The sequence below is a fragment of the Antechinus flavipes genome, chromosome X (assembly GCF_016432865.1).
Source record: "Antechinus flavipes isolate AdamAnt ecotype Samford, QLD, Australia chromosome X, AdamAnt_v2, whole genome shotgun sequence".
Taxonomy (NCBI): Eukaryota; Metazoa; Chordata; class Mammalia; order Dasyuromorphia; family Dasyuridae; genus Antechinus; species Antechinus flavipes.
In genome coordinates this window covers 14,840,552-14,856,007 of record NC_067404.1, presented here as the reverse complement: position 1 = coordinate 14,856,007, position 15,456 = coordinate 14,840,552, and the positions used below count along the sequence as shown (strand labels likewise).

Sequence of the window (15,456 nt, the reverse complement as noted above, 5' to 3'; positions counted from 1 at the left end):
CCCAGGAATTGCCCACAGTCCTCACTTGGCGGGGAGGGGGGAGTCTCCTGGAAACTGGGGAAGGGAAAAACCAGGAGAAGAGAGAAGGGCAGCAGGGATAGAACGTGTGCTTGTGTTTCTTAGCACTACAGGATCCTATTGTCAATCTGCGTCTGTGGGTGGGGTACCTGACTCTCCCTTGGCCCTAGCTCCCTTCTCCCTGCCCCGCTAGTCTCGGTGCTGGCTCAGACTTCTTGAGAGGAGGGACCTACTCCTCTCTCAGGTTCTTTCAGAAGCCTCCTCACCTCCTCCCTCCAGGATAGTATGTGTGACATCACCTGCTCCCAAGGACACCACGGGCCCCATTAAAGTTACCATCAAGAACCGTCCACCCAGCAAGTCTGCCCAGCTCTTCAGCTACCGGGTCAGTTCCTAAACCTACCGTCCATCCCCATATTCCCTCAGCGCCCCAAGCTTGCTTTCTCTACCCTTCCCGCAACCCTACGGGATGGAGGCAGGGACTATGTGCCAGGCACAGCGCGAAGCACTTTACAGATATGATCCGTTGGATGGGTCAGAAGGAAGGGTGGTGGTGGGGAGGGCCATCCAGCAGTGAGGCCATGTGTGAAACAATAAGGGCCGGAACCCAAGTGGTGATGCTGTCACTGGAAAGGGGGATTTGGCCACCGGCTGGATTGGTGGTGAGCACTGGGGGGGAATGAGAAGACAGCGGCTTCGAGGGTGGCTCCAAGGTGTAGGTTAGGGTGCCCCCTTTGAGAGAGACAAAGAAGGCGAAATGGAGACTTGGAGGGGTTGGGAGGGGGTGGTGGAAGGGCTGGGATGGGGTAGTGGAAGGGCTGGGATGGGGTAGTGGAAGGGCTGGGATGGGGTAGTGGAAGGGCTGGGATGGGGTAGTGGACCGTGCTACCATTCTGATAACCAGTGGAGGGTAGATTTAAATGGAATCAAATAGATGAAGAAGCCTTTATGAAGTGCTTCTCTATTCCAGAGGCCTAAATCAAAGGAAAAACTTCCTGAGATTCATGGAAGGAGCTGCCTCAGAGGTAGCAGGTGCCTTTTCCCTGCAGTGGGAGCCTTGGGCTAAGGCTGGTTGCCCATTGGGGAGATTTGAGTTGGATTCCGGTAGGATTCCATCCCTTCCAGCTCGGAGAGTCTGGGATTCTGGGAACTAGGGTAGTATGTCTCGCACATGGTAGGTGCTTAGACTTTGGTGAGTAAATGGAATAAGTGAATGGAAATCAGATTACCAGGATACAAGGAGAAAGGTGAAAGAAGGCAATGGAAGCTTCCCCATTTATTCCTGACTGATGGGTTTAGAGAAGGTTAGTGGCGAAGGGGAGGAGGGAGACGGGAGGGCTGCTGCACATCGTCTCTCTCGGAGCCATTGAAAGATCCTGAGAGCTTCTTCCCTTTGGTTCTTTATCCTCTAGGACCCTGTCCTGAGTGCTCTGAGTCCCTGGCAGGGTCCTAAGGCAGGAGGCACTCTCCTTACCATCTTCGGGCAGCACTTGCTGACAGAGAATAACGTCAGAGCTTTCCTGGGAGATGAGCCTTGCCTTATGTGAGTGGCCTGGTGCTGCCTTCCAGGAGATGAGAGAGGCTGGGCCCCAGGCCCGGCTTCTAGTCCTCAATTCTGCCAAGCCGTCCCTTTCTCTTCATTCTGTGTGCCTCAGTTCCCCCATCTGTAAAATCAATGGGTTTGACTAAAATCCTTCCACATCTGAATCTAGGATCCGCTCATTCCCCGGCTCTCTGAATCGGTCCTCCTAGTCAGCATCCTTTGTGGGGTCCAGCTCTGTCACCAGGGAAGCGGTGGATCGGGGGTGGGAGTGGGCTGGAGTCTGGGAAGGGAAGAGGGAAACAAGAACCCTCAGGCGAGCAGTCAGAAAGCACTCACCCTCTCCTTGCAGCCAGGGGCCTGTGTGCCCTGAAACCATTGTATGCCTGACTGGGCCCCGGGCCACCCCCGGGGAGGCAGATCTCCTCGTGGTCTTTGGCCTGGCCCAGAGGACTCTGGCCAAAGGCCACTTCTCCTACAGACCCGACCCCCAGCTCCTGTTGGCTGAGCCCAGCGTCAGCTTCAGAGGGTGAGGAAGAGGATTCTGGGCCAGTCCCATCAGGGCTCCCGAGCTCTGGAAGCCCTCTGGGCTAACAAAGCTGGGCTTTCACAATCCTTGTGGAGTGAGGAGTCCAAGCCTGAGTGGGAAAAAGTTGGGAAGGATGGAGAAGGCAGGAAGGGTGTGCCAGGTGGGGAGAGCTGTAAGGGAAGAGGTGCCAGAAGAGCCGGTGGGTGGGAGGGGTGAGAATGAGGCTGCCTCTGACAGTCGACCCTCCTGGGATAGGGGGGGTCGAGTGATCCGGGTGACGGGGAGCAATCTGGATGTGGTTCAGAGGCCCCTGTTGTCAGTGTGGCTGGCAGAGGCCCCAGCCGGGCCCCAACAGCTGGAGCCAAAGCGACCGGCCGAGCATCAGTGTGAAGATAGGGGACGTCCCCAGGCTGCCCAACGCAGTGCCGCCTCTCAGACTTGTACCTGGCTGGAGGCGGGGCTTCTGGAGGTGAGGAACCCCCCATCCCGCCACCCCGAGTCTCATCCTGCCCGGGCGAGCCTCTCCTCCTGCTGGAGACTTGACCGTCTTTTCTCCCTCAGTGCTCCACCGTCTGTTGGACCAACTCCTCGAGCCTGCTCCTGTGTCCAAGTCCTGCCATCCCGGGGGTTGCCCGCCTGAGGCGGATGTTCTTCACCCTGGACAACGTCCTTGTGGATTTCGCCAACGCGAGTGGCGGGAAAGACTTCTTATACCAGCCCAATCCTCGTCTCCATCCCCTGAGCCGAGACAGGCCGGCGCACCCCTACCGCCTGAAGCCTGGCAATGTTCTGGATGTGGAGGTGACCCACCGTGGCAGGCAGCCACCGGAGGGAGGTGGGGAGGCTCAGAAAGTCTGGGCTCCAGGCAGGAGAGGCAGCTCGGCCCCAGGCCCGGGAGGGAAAGGCCTTACTCTCGTGGGAATTGGACGAGGAGGGCAAGAAAGGAAGGGCCGAGACCTCAGCGTCCTTGTCCTCACTCCTCACAGCTGACCGTGAGCCCAGTCCGCCAGGGCTTGAGGTCAGGTTTTATGGGAAGCAAGGAAGGTGACCGGCAGCCTCGGGACTCAGCCAAAACCAGTGAATGATGGCCTCCCGATGGAGAAGACAGCTCCGGGGCCTTGAAGAGCACAAGGGAGACTGGAGTGGGGACCAAAGTGGTTTCAGCCCCTCTTCCCCCTTCCCCATCCTCAGGGTGAAGGGTTAAACTTGGGGATCAGCAAGGAGGAGGTCCAAGTGCAAATTGGAAAAGGCGAGTGTGTGGTGAAGACACTGACACTGACTCACTTGTACTGCGAACCCCCCATGTGGGCCCCCCAGCCCCTCAATAGCTCCAGTGCTCTGCCTGAATTCATAGTAAGTGTCTAACCTCCTTCTCCCTCCCCAATCCCAACTCTTGAAGGGAGAGCAGAGGGTTTGGTTTCCATGGAAAATAGCGTATTAAGGGGGGGCGGGATTTCTGGTCATATTAGCAACCATCCCCATAAGAAAGGAGTTGGGATAAATGGCTCCCAAGGAACGGGGAAGCTGATGAAACAGCCCCAGAAACCTGGCTCCCATCCCTTGCCCTCAGGTACAAATGGGGAACCTTCAGCTGAACTTGGGCCCGGTGAAATATGAGGTGGAGCCCACCCTGCCCAGCTTCCCGACGGAGGCCCAGATCGGACTGGGGGTGGGAGTTGCCGTGCTCATCTCTATGGTCCTCCTCCTCATCCTCATGTACAGGTGATCTCCCAGCATTCTCTCTCATTTCCCTAGCAGCCTTCTCTTCTCCCGATTCTGCCCAACAATCCTCCTTCTTCTTTTGGCTAAACTTCCAACCTCCGACCTCCCCTGCACCTGGTCCGAAGGTTAGACCCTCTTACGACTACGTTAATTAATTAGCGGACGAGGGGAAGAGTCGTAAGTTTTTGTAAATTACTGTGGATGTGGGCTTTCCTCTCTGGGCCCGAGAGACCTTTCCAGGCGACCCTTTCCCATTCCAGGGAAGCGGTGCTGCAGAACGTCTCCCACCTCCAAGACGGAGGGGACAGACTGATTTGCAGAAGGAAACGGCCAGTTTTAGACGTGGGTCGTGTGTGGGGGGATTTGTTCGGCTTGACCGTTCGGCCACGTGCGTGGTTGTTACAAAGATCTTGTTCTTTTTTCTTTTTCCCGTGGGGAGGGAGAGAGAGGGAAAATGCTTGATGATCATTGAAAAAAATCAAATATCAATTTTCAAAAATCAAATACAGAAATTATATTAGCTGGTTCCTCAGATCCTTCGGTTCTGACACCGGAAGAGTCTGTAACCTTTTTGATTTCGATTCATCGAGCATTTATTCAACTTGTACAGGTCTTTCCAGCTTTTTCTGAAATCTGCCTGCTCGTCTTAGAGAACAATATGTTCCATTACATGCATCGACCACGGCTCGTTCAGCCATTCCCCGATCGGTTTCCAATTCCTTGTTACCACAAAAAGAGCTGCGAGAAATGGTTTTGTGCATGTGGGTTTTCTCCCTCTTTCATGATCTCTGGGACACAAGCCCGGTAGAGACATTGCTGTATCGGAGGGTCGTACAATTTTATAGCCCTCCGGACACTGTTCCAAATGGCTCTCCAGAAGGGTTTCTCCCCATTTCTTCTCTGTCCTCATGAGTCCCTGATGACCCTGACTTCTGTCTCGGTGCAGGAGGAAGAGCAAGCAGGCTATGCGAGACTACAAGAAAGTCCTTGTACAACTGGAAAACTTGGAGATCAGCGTTGGGGACCAGTGCCGCAAAGAATTCACAGGTGTCTGGGCTGGGCTGGGTGGCTCGCCTGGCCAAGTTGGGTTGGCTTAGCTGGGCTGGGCCAGGTCAGAATCCAGGCCAGTGCAGTGAGGAGATGTGACTGTAATTGAGAGCTGCTCCTGCCCCCCCCCCAGCAGATGACCTCTGCTTCCGTCTCTAGACCCACAGGACTTTATGGGAAATGTCCTGAAGACCAGAGCCCCTCATCCCTAACCCGAGGAGATTGGGTGGCACTTGTTTTCTTTAAGGCAGCGCGGTGGGCCGAGAGTGGGGCTACTAGGCCATACCCGAGGATCCCTGCTGGCTTACTGATAACTTAGAGAACCAGAAATGAGTGCTGTCTGCGCCCTACTACGTTCTCATTTTTGTTAACTATTTCCCAGCCACGTTTTCTTTTGTCCCCTTCTTTCTTCCCTCCCCCCAGACATGTGCTCAGGCAGGTTAGGTCTCTGACTAGTTTTGTCCTTTAGAGTTTAGATTCAAATCCCATCACCTACTAGCTGTATGAGTCTGGAAAAGTCACTTAGACTCTCTCCGTCTCAACTTGCTCCTCTGGAAAACGGATGTAATAAGAGCACAGGGCTGGTTTTTTTTTTTAAGAGCACAGGACTATTATGAGGCTCAAATATGATATTTGTAAAGCTTTCTGAAAACAAAGTCGGGAGTATGCTGGGAAAAAATTGAACAACTGACGGAGGAAAAACATGCAGGCAGGAGCCATTTTCGAGTTTAATCTGCATTATGAACATTCCCTCATTTCTTTCAGTCTAGAAATCACCAAAACAGTAAATGAAGCCCTCATTTTTAGAGTTTGCCCATTATGAGGTATAATAAACTGACAATGCTACAGAAACAGGAGACGTTATGATTGTGATGACGATGATTGATCTCCGCTAGCACCAAGGGGGGGGGGGGAGAGCTCTTTGGGAATCAGGCCTCATGGCTCCCGTTTCCCATCTCTCCGCGGCAGATCTGATGACCGAGATGACAGACCTCAGCAGTGATCTGGAAGGCAGCGGCATCCCTTTCCTGGATTACAAAACCTTCACCGAGCGCGTCTTCTTTCCCGGCCACCACGGGTCGCCGCTTCGATCCGAGATAGATGTGCCAGATGCCCGTCAGGCCACGGTAAAACAGGGCCTCAATCAGCTCGCCAACCTGCTCAACAGTAAGCTCTTCCTCATCAAGGTGAGGCCCACTGGGGAGCCAGGCACCATAGTGGGGCAATGTATGACTGCGATTAAGAAAGGCCCGGTGCATAAGAGGAAAGGAGACTGCCCGGTGCTTCTATCTGAGGGCTGGCTTGCGCACACAGGTTAGGCTGGGCTGGGCTGCCATGTCTGGACTGGGCCAGGCTGGGCTGAGCTAGGCCAGGCTGCCACGTCTGGGCCGGGCTGGGCTGCACTAGGCCGGGCTGGGCTGCACTAGGCCAGGCTGGGCTGCACTAGGCCAGGCTGCCATGTCTGGGCTGGGCTGAGGTAGGCCAGGCTGCCACGTCTGGGCCGGGGTGGGCTGAACTAGGCCAGGCTGCCATGTCTGGGCTGGGCTGAGCTAGGCCAGGCTGCCATGTCTGGGCCGGGCTGGGCTGCGCTAGGCCAGGCTGCCATGTCTGGGCTGGGCTGAACTAGGCCAGGCTGCCATGTCTGGGCCGGGCTGGGCTGAGCTAGGCCAGGCTGCCATGTCTGGGCCGGGCTGGGCTGAGCTAGGCCAGGCTGCCATGTCTGGACTGATCCGGGCTGGGCTGGGCTGAGCTAGGCCAGGCTGCCATGTCTGGGCCGGGCTGGGCTGAGCTAGGCCAGGCTGCCATGTCTGGGCTGGGCTGAGCTAGGCCAGGCTGCCATGTCTGGGCCGGGCTGGGCTGAGCTAGGCCAGGCTGCCATGTCTGGGCGGGCTGGGCTGAGCTAGGCCAGGCTGCCATGTCTGGGCTGGGCTGAGGTAGGCCAGGCTGCCACGTCTGGGCCGGGGTGGGCTGAACTAGGCCAGGCTGCCATGTCTGGGCCGGGCTGAGCTAGGCCAGGCTGCCACGTCTGGGCCAGGCTGGGCTGAGCTAGGCCAGGCTGCCACGTCTGGGCCGGGCTGGGCTGAGCTAGGCCAGGCTGCCATGTCTGGGCCGGGCTGGGCTGAGCTAGGCCAGGCTGCCATGTCTGGGCCGGGCTGGGCTGAGCTAGGCCAGGCTGCCATGTCTGGGCTGGGCTGAGGTAGGCCAGGCTGCCACGTCTGGGCCGGGGTGGGCTGAACTAGGCCAGGCTGCCATGTCTGGGCTGGGCTGAGCTAGGCCAGGCTGCCATGTCTGGGCCGGGGTGGGCTGAACTAGGCCAGGCTGCCATGTCTGGGCTGGGCTGAGGTAGGCCAGGCTGCCATGTCTGGGCCGGGCTGAGCTGATTGTCACAAGGGAGAGATCCAGCTGGGATTTGATTTAGGAATGTAGTGAAGTGGAAAGAATGCTGCTTGGAGTTATGAACCCGGGTTCCAAATCTCCCTCAGACTTTACTCGCTGTGCGTAACCTTGGGCACAAAGGCCCTTCCCTCAGTTTCCTCCTCTGTAAAGTGCGGGGCTTGGACTAGCTGATTGTATAGGGTTCCTTCAAGCTTAAACAAACCAAATAGAAGCCACTAGGTGGCGCCACGTGGCCTGGAGAAGGAGATTTAACCTTAGACACATCCTCTCTGGGGTATCCTGACAAGTTACTTAACCTCTCTGACTCGCTTCCTGCCTCAGTTTCCCCAACTATAAAATGGGGATCATAATAGCACCCACCTCCCAGAGTTGTGGAAAGGATCGAAGGAGATAATATTGGTAAAGCCCTTAGCACGGTGCCTGGCACATAGCAGGAACTTAACAAATGCTTGTTTCCTTCCTTCCTTTTAGGTCTCACATTAGCTTGGGGGGGGGGGGGGGGGGGAGGGTCAGTGTTCTACTCAGTATTGTTTATTCGTGAGTTAAATAAGAGACAGCGCCCACACGGTTTCTGGGGGCCTAAAACATGGAAGACAAGCGGGCGCAGCAGATGGCAGCAGGGATCCGCTAAGCCATGACTAGAGAGCGGCCCAGAGAGCGGCGGGGGGGGAGGCCGGTTCTGCTTTGCCATCCCAACACGCGCACACACACACACACACACGCACATACACACATGTGCACACGCAGAGACTCACACAAGTCACACACAGAGACATACAAAGAGACACACACAGACACAATAAAGAAACAGACCACACAGAGACATACATAGATACAAACACACATAGACACACTCAGAGACACAGAAATACAGAGACACACACACAAACACGCATATAGAGACACATACAAACATACAGAGATGCACATACAGAGACAGAGATGCACAGAGATACACAGAGACACAAAAAGAGACACATATATACAGAGACAGACACACACACTCACATAGTCACACGGACACGATAAGGAAACAGACACACAGAGATAGGCAAACAGACACGCACACAAACAGATATAGCAACACATACAAACGCATAGAGACACACAGAGACACATATATTCAGAGATACACACACACACATAGAGAGACCCATACGGACAGAGACAGAGCCACCCACAGGGACACAAAAAGAGACAAATATATACGGAGACATAGACACACACACACAGAGACACACGGACGCACGCAGAGATAAAATCGAAACAGTCACTGCCTTCAAGGGGCTTGTGTTTTACTAAGATGGTAGATTTACAGGATAGATGTATAAAAATAAAGCTAGTGGCTAGGGACGGGAGTGGTGGGGTGCTAACTACTGAGGAGAATTAGCAAAGGGCTCCTGAAAGAGGCGGCACTTGAGTTGAGACTTGAAGAGAGCTCGGGGTCGCAAAGAGGTAGCAATAAAAAGGGGAAAAAAAGTCTGCTCAAAGACAGGAAGGCGGGTCATGAAAGATCATGTATAAGGAAAATAGCTGCTCAGCCACCTTGGCAGAAGCATAGAATAAGTAAGGAAAAAATACTATGAAATCAGCGTGGAACGGTAAATCGGAGACAAAGCGTGAGACCGAGCCCTTCCGAACATAAACTGCCAGATTCCTTATTGGCTGATTCTTTGTGACCCCACTTGGGGCTTTCTTGGCAGAGACACCGGAGCGTTTCCCCAGTTCATTTTTCGGCTTATTTGACAGATGAGAAAACTGAGGTAAACTGAGTGAAGTGACTTACCCAGGATCCCACAGCTAATAAGTGTCTGAGGCTGGATTTGAATTCAGGAAGAGGAGTCTTTCTGATTCCAAGCCCCGTGATCTATTCACTGCGGCATCACGTAGCTACAAAACGTCAAGTAGGGATTTGTATTTTGTCTCGGGGCAAGAGGCAGCCAGAGGAACCTCTTGAGCAGGAGAGTGACACGGAGTAGCGCTTTAGAAGTGTCATTTGGCAGGTGTATAGAGAATATCTCGGGGAGGGGAGAACCCCCCAGAAGGTTATTTTGAAATGATCCACGTGAGAGGAGATGATAGTCCAAAATCAAACTGTTATCATACAAGGGGTCCAGGGGATACTGAATACTTGGCAATTGCTTGAAAATGGGGAGGGAAGAGGAGGGAAAAGGAAGAATCCAGAAGATCCAGATGCTAGGAGTCCAGTGAGTGGGAGGGTGGTGGGCCTAATCAAATCAGAGTCGGTTTTGAAAAGAGCTATATTGGGCAGGAAAAATCAACTGTGTGGGGATGACTGGAGCAGGAAGGAGGACTAGATAGGGATATGTGGGGGAGACCTGTGGGACAGGCTATGGGACAGAGCTTGCTAAGGCTACTCCCCTCCCCCCCCCCCCATTTATCCTGCATGTTTGGCAAATAGTGGTTTGCATGTAGACTGTGAACTCGGTGCTCAGCATAGAGTAGGCCCTTAATCAATGCCAGCGATTAATAAGCAATTGTCCAGAGCAAGGTAGCTAGAGTGGTAAAGACCTTGGCGCTCATGCCACGGGAGAATGGGCTAAAAGAACTGGGAATGTTGATTCTGGAGAAGAGAAGTCTGGGGGCTGAGGAAAGGGAGAAGGGTCTTCAAATAAGTGAAGGGCTGTTACTAGAAGATCAGGGAAGGCTTAGCCTCATTCTGGCTGGTCCCAAAGAGCAGGAGGGTTGGGAGAAGCCAGCTTAGGCTTCAGGTCATGTGAGAAATGATCCCTGCAGTGCCTATTATTTGGAGGTCTTCAAGCAGCCCTTTGTTCAGTTTATTCTTGTGTCTGAGGTTAAATCTAACTCACAGATGAGTTAAATTAGAAGGCTGCTGAGCCCCAACCAGCCTCCCGGACTCTGAGGCGCTGAGAAGCATCCAGACTGGTTTTTGAGCTAATGGATATGACGAGGAGCAAAAGAGAAGTGTTTATGACCTCGAGCGTGAGTTGAAAAGTGAGAGCTGGCTCTGTGCCCAGATGCTCACCCCAACCTAGACTTGTGGGTCCCTTCTTTAGCCTGATACATCCTTTGCTCCCCACCTTAAAAGTATCAGGTGGAGTGGAGGAGACCCCCAGCCAAGCTGCCCCTCCACATATACATACACCCCAATGATGAGGTTGGGCGCAGGGCAGGGAGTTGTGGGAACCCCCTTCTGGTCGACCCAGGTCCTTCGTAAATGAATTTACGAACCCAAAAAGTTAAACTGGCAAAAGAAGTTTATTATTCGAACTGAAAAGTTAGCTTTTGCAGGGTGACTTTCTTAGTGGCAAGGTCCCGACAGAGAAGTAGAGATATAGCAGAGAAATCCTGACAGAGAGGTAAATAAGGTCCTGTTAGGGAAATAGGTGAGAGAGATAAAGAGGGAGTAACGCTGAAAAGAGAATGTCTTTTCAGCGGGCAGAGGGTCGCAGCCATGCCAAGGGGAGAGAGGTTCCTTGGCATGACTCCTGCTTTTGGCCCTCTGCAAGGAACTGAGCTGAAGGAAGCTTGTTATATGGGTAGCTCTTGGTGGGGGCTGGGAGCAGTTTGAGTTGGAATCAGAATAGAGAATCTTCGAATTGAATGAGTGTCCCTGGACTAATCTCCAACTCAACAGAGGTCGATATCTAAATCTCCAGCTCCCCTAGGTAGATAACAGAATGAAACCACTTTAATTCCCTGGGGTGGGGCTCTCAGGGGAGAACTTCTCTGAGGGAATTTCCCAAGCTTTCCCCCCAAAGTCTGAGAGAGAGAGAGACAGAGAGACAGAGAAGGGAGGGAGAGAGGAAGAGGAGAGAGAGACAGAGACAGAGACAGAGAGAGAGGAGACAGAGACAGAGAGACAGAGAGAGAGACAGAGAAGGGAGGGAGAGAGAAAGAGAGAGAGAGGAAGAGGAGAGAGAGAGAGAGGAAGAAGAGAGAGAGAGAGAGACAGAGAGAGAGGAGAGAGAGGAAAAAAGAGAGAGAGACAGAGAGACAGGCAGAGAGACAGAAAGACAGAGACAGACAGAGAGAGTTTCAGGACTCTCTTCATCACCAATACTTACATATACCCCACAGTTGGTTTTTATTTTATTAGGGTACAATTGGGGTTAAGTGACTTGCCTGAGTGACCCTAGCCAGTGTCTGAAGCTGTATTTGAACTCATGTCCTCCTGATTCTTGGGTTCGTGATCTACCCACTTCATCACTGGGCTAAACCCACAGTTCTTTTTTTTTAAATGATGTATTTTGAAATAATGTGACTGTCATTTCTGGATACGGCTCCCATCTCGCTCCCCTCTCCCAGAACCGATTCTTATCTTTCCTAAGGACAACCAAAAAACACTAAGGAAACAGCATGGCTACAAAATTCAAAAACCAAGGTTGCCCGAGATAGATAAGGCGTGAAAAGCAGACTCCGGCCTTGTTCTCAGTCCTCGGCATCTGACCCCAGAGTAGGGAGGCACTTCCATATGGGGTCACCGGGGTTGGTAATCAGTGTTCTGATAACTCGTGACTCTTTGTTCTGGGACCTTTTCATCTACTTTGTTATCATTCTGCGGGGAGCTGTTTCTTTTTCCCAGATTCTTCTTACTTGTCTCCGGATACTTCCTCCCCCAGTCTCTTATCACCCTGGAATTAGCACAGCCTTGAATAGCCCTGAAAGCCAGAGAAGAGGGTGTGGGGAACAGGGTAGGCCCTTAAATGGCTCATGACCGTTGAACCCAACAATCCTTGTAGCTTCCACCCGTGGTTTCTGGTTTGGCCACTGGGGCCGCCAGAATGAGTCCCGAATGACCGTGGCAGTGGCCTTTCAAATGCCTGACACGTGGGCTCGGACATGTCCCCGGTTCTCAGCTGCCCGCACTACTTTGTGACTCCTCTGCCTGCCTTCTCCCTGTGGCCCAGGAAGCTCATTATTAGGGCTAGCCTCATCCCTCTGTGAGACCTTAGCAGTCCTGCTCTGATTCTGATTGGAGCCTGGGCTCATGGACTCGAAAACTCCTTTTGGTACCTTCTGTGCCCACTCCCCAGTTTTCAGCTTCCTTTTATTAAGAAAGAAAGAAATAGTAACAAATCAATGCAACCCCATGAGGTCGGAAGCTCCCCGGGGACGGGAACTAGCTTTTTTCCTATTTGTATCTCCAGTGCTTAGCAGTTTTCCGGTACTTCATAAATGTCGAATCACTGACTCTTCAGAGAACTTCATCTTTCCCACTTCATTCATTTGAGGCAAATCAAAGCAAATGTTCCTTTAAACAGTGCATAATATAATACAAACAATATTTTTGAGCACCTACTGTGTACAGAGCGTGGGGAGACACAAAGTCCAAGTCAGCAACCGCCACCTGAGCTTCTCGTCTGTTTGGGGGCCGGGGCGGGGGGGGAGAATGAGGATTGGACCTTAAATGTCATTGTTATAGAGAAAACTGCCACGTGAGGAAGCTTCCCCTTCCAACTCAGGCGAGTGACTTCTCCGCAGCCGGGGCAGAGAGAGGTTAAGCTCCATCACGCGGTCACTGTGGGTCCCAGTGAGGACTTGAATCCGGGTCTTCTTGTCCCCCAGGCCGGCTCTCTCCCCACCACACTATGCTGTTCTGTGCCATATCTCTCACAACATACAATATGGAGCTTGCCGGAATCAGTTAATCAGACTGGGGCAAGAGAGAGCACCCCTTCAGAGCCCCCTGTTGTTAACCACGAGGGGCTTGGGGCAGACTTCCTGGAGGAAGCAGCATTGGAGTTGGGGATGGGGAGAGGGCTTGGTGAGTGAAGAAGGAGAGGACTCACTTCAGACCTAGGGAAAGAGCCTGAAGCATGAGGGGACACACTGAAAGGGGAGGGAGGGAAGATCGGGCAGGGTTGGCAGAACTGCCTAGTTTGGGCAGGGTATCATTGTTTGTTTGTTGCCCTCAAAGAGGGCCCGTGACACCAGGGAGGTGCTTCCATGACACGTGAGTTGGACTGAAGCGAGGGAGGGCTGTGCAAGGTCACTGCCTCACTTTCCCCTCCAGAGCCATCTGGGACCAGCGGCCAGATAGAGATCAGGACTCCTGGAGCTGGCCCGGGATGCCCTGGGAGACGTGGGCCTTTTTAAGCGAAGGTCTTCCCCAGGTCTCAGTTGGACTGAGGCGACCCCCATTCAGTGATTAAAGGAGGTGGAAGTGGGGCAGAAATATGTAGAGAAGACTCGCACATGTTTGACCTACTTTGAATTACTTACTATCTAGGAGAGGGGGGAGGGAAGGGAGGGAGAAAACTTGGGAACACAAGGTTTTGCAAAGGTGAATGTTGCAAACTATCTTTGCCTGGATTTCCAAAAAGAAAGCTATTATTTAAAAAAAAAAGAATGAAAAAAATGAGGCAGAGTGAACTCAAAGTGAAATGTGCCGTATACGGAGTCAGAACAGAGTTCTGGGACGGCCAGCTGTGAATGACTTTGCAATTCTCAGCAATACAATATCCACAGCTACTTGGAAGGACTCGGGATGAAAAATCCTGTCCATGACCAGAAAAAGAACAGATTGTGTTTGAATACAGATTAAAACATTCTCTCTCTCTCTCTCTCTCTCTCTCTCTCTCTCTCTCTCTCTCTCTCTCGTTCTCTCTCTCTCTCTCTCTCTCTCTCTCTCTCTCGTTCTCTCTCTCTCTCTGTCTATTTTTCTTGAAGTTCTTTTTAGGGTGGGAGACATATGTTTGCTTTCACAACATGACTTTTATGGAAACGTTCTGCATAAGTTCACATTTGCTTTCTTAAGCCGGGGATACAGGAGAGGATCTAGAACTCAAAGTTTTTCAAAACAAATGTAAAAAATGTGTTTTAAATATAACTGGGGAAAAATAATATTTTTAAAAGATATGAGACAGAAAAAAATCTGTCCAAATAATCCATCTGAGAGGGAAAGACCCTCGGAGTCTCTGCCCAAATCAGAAGAGATTTCTATTCAGAGGAATATAAATCTCGAGGCATAAAGGACAAGGTTGGGAATCCCTCCTTCTCTGAAGACAAGAACACGGTGTTCCGGCTGGGGTGCTCAGAGTTCAAATCCATATCAGACACTCAACTAGTTGTTTCTTTCTTTCCTATTCCTTTTGACTACGGCCCCAGGAGGCAAAAGCCAGCAAAGGCTGGCATCGGCCTCCTTTTGGAGGCTGTTTCTCTTAATGCAGCAGCAGAGCAGGGAAGATTTTTAAAAATTAAATGTTCTATGAAAAGCACAGCATTAAACCGCAGTGCATTTCACTATAACTTTTTAGTAATCTTTGACATTTAAACTAATGAATTATGTATAAAGTACTCAGAGGTCCTCACTATCCAAAGAGAATTGGTTCCAGGAAAAGTCCACTTGAAGTAAACCCATTTCAAGGATCAATTTTTCTTTTCCTTTCTTTCTTTTTTTTTTTTGCTGAGGCAATTAGGGTTAAGGAACTTGCCCAGGGTCACACAATTAGGAAGTGTTCCATGTCTGAGAGAAAATTTGAACTCGGGTTCTCCTGACTTCAGAGGTAATGCTCTATCCTCTTCACCACCTAGCTGGCCCGAGGAACAATGTTTCATAGTAAATAGTGATTTTGCTTGGTTTTGGAGGCAATCAAGGTTAAGTGACTTGCCCAGAGTCACACGGTTAGTAAACTGGATTTGAACTCAGGAATAGTGGGATTTTGTTTAAGTATGATTAAGATTTTGTCTTGAAAAACAAAATGACAAATTATGAAACGTGATTGATTTAGTTCAGATTTAACAAAATTAAAGTTATATTGTCAAAGGGAGCTGATTCTTAAAACAAGGACTAAATCAAGTAGGGGGGGGTGTGTGTATGTGTGTGTGTGTGTGATTTTTCTGTCTTGTGTAATAGTTTATGCTGTTCATGAAAATAGAGGTGTATGAAGGGCTCCCTCATTTCCCAAGTATCTTTCTTATCAAATCATTCCCTTTTTAAAAACTTATTTTCTTTTTTTTTTCTTTTTCATGTTTTTCCCCCTTTTTTATTATAGCTTTTTATTTACAAGTTACATGCGTGGGTCATTTTTCAGCATCGACAGTTGCAAATCCTTTTGTTCCAACTTTTTCCCCCCATCCCTTCCCCCAGATGGCAGGTTGACCAATACATGTAAAAACTTATTTTCAATAGTATTTTATTTTCCAAATACATGAAAAGATAAATTTTCAACATTCATTTTTATAAGACTTGGGATTCAATTTTTTCTTTCTTCTTCCC

General features: G+C 51.2%; 1 protein-coding gene across 1 annotated transcript in view; it reads left to right on the top strand.

Annotated features, from left to right (window-relative positions):
• The window catches only part of PLXNB3 (plexin B3), a 50,372-nt gene that overhangs the window by 22,107 nt on the left and 12,809 nt on the right, over positions 1 to 15,456 (top strand). Inside the window, exons 16-24 of the mRNA XM_051969308.1 lie at positions 298 to 403; positions 1,431 to 1,561; positions 1,911 to 2,087; positions 2,343 to 2,556; positions 2,649 to 2,888; positions 3,279 to 3,440; positions 3,658 to 3,809; positions 4,756 to 4,856; positions 5,826 to 6,043. Coding sequence (XP_051825268.1) covers positions 298 to 403; positions 1,431 to 1,561; positions 1,911 to 2,087; positions 2,343 to 2,556; positions 2,649 to 2,888; positions 3,279 to 3,440; positions 3,658 to 3,809; positions 4,756 to 4,856; positions 5,826 to 6,043 — 1,501 coding nt within the window. The remainder of the gene's footprint in view (positions 1 to 297; positions 404 to 1,430; positions 1,562 to 1,910; positions 2,088 to 2,342; positions 2,557 to 2,648; positions 2,889 to 3,278; positions 3,441 to 3,657; positions 3,810 to 4,755; positions 4,857 to 5,825; positions 6,044 to 15,456) is intronic.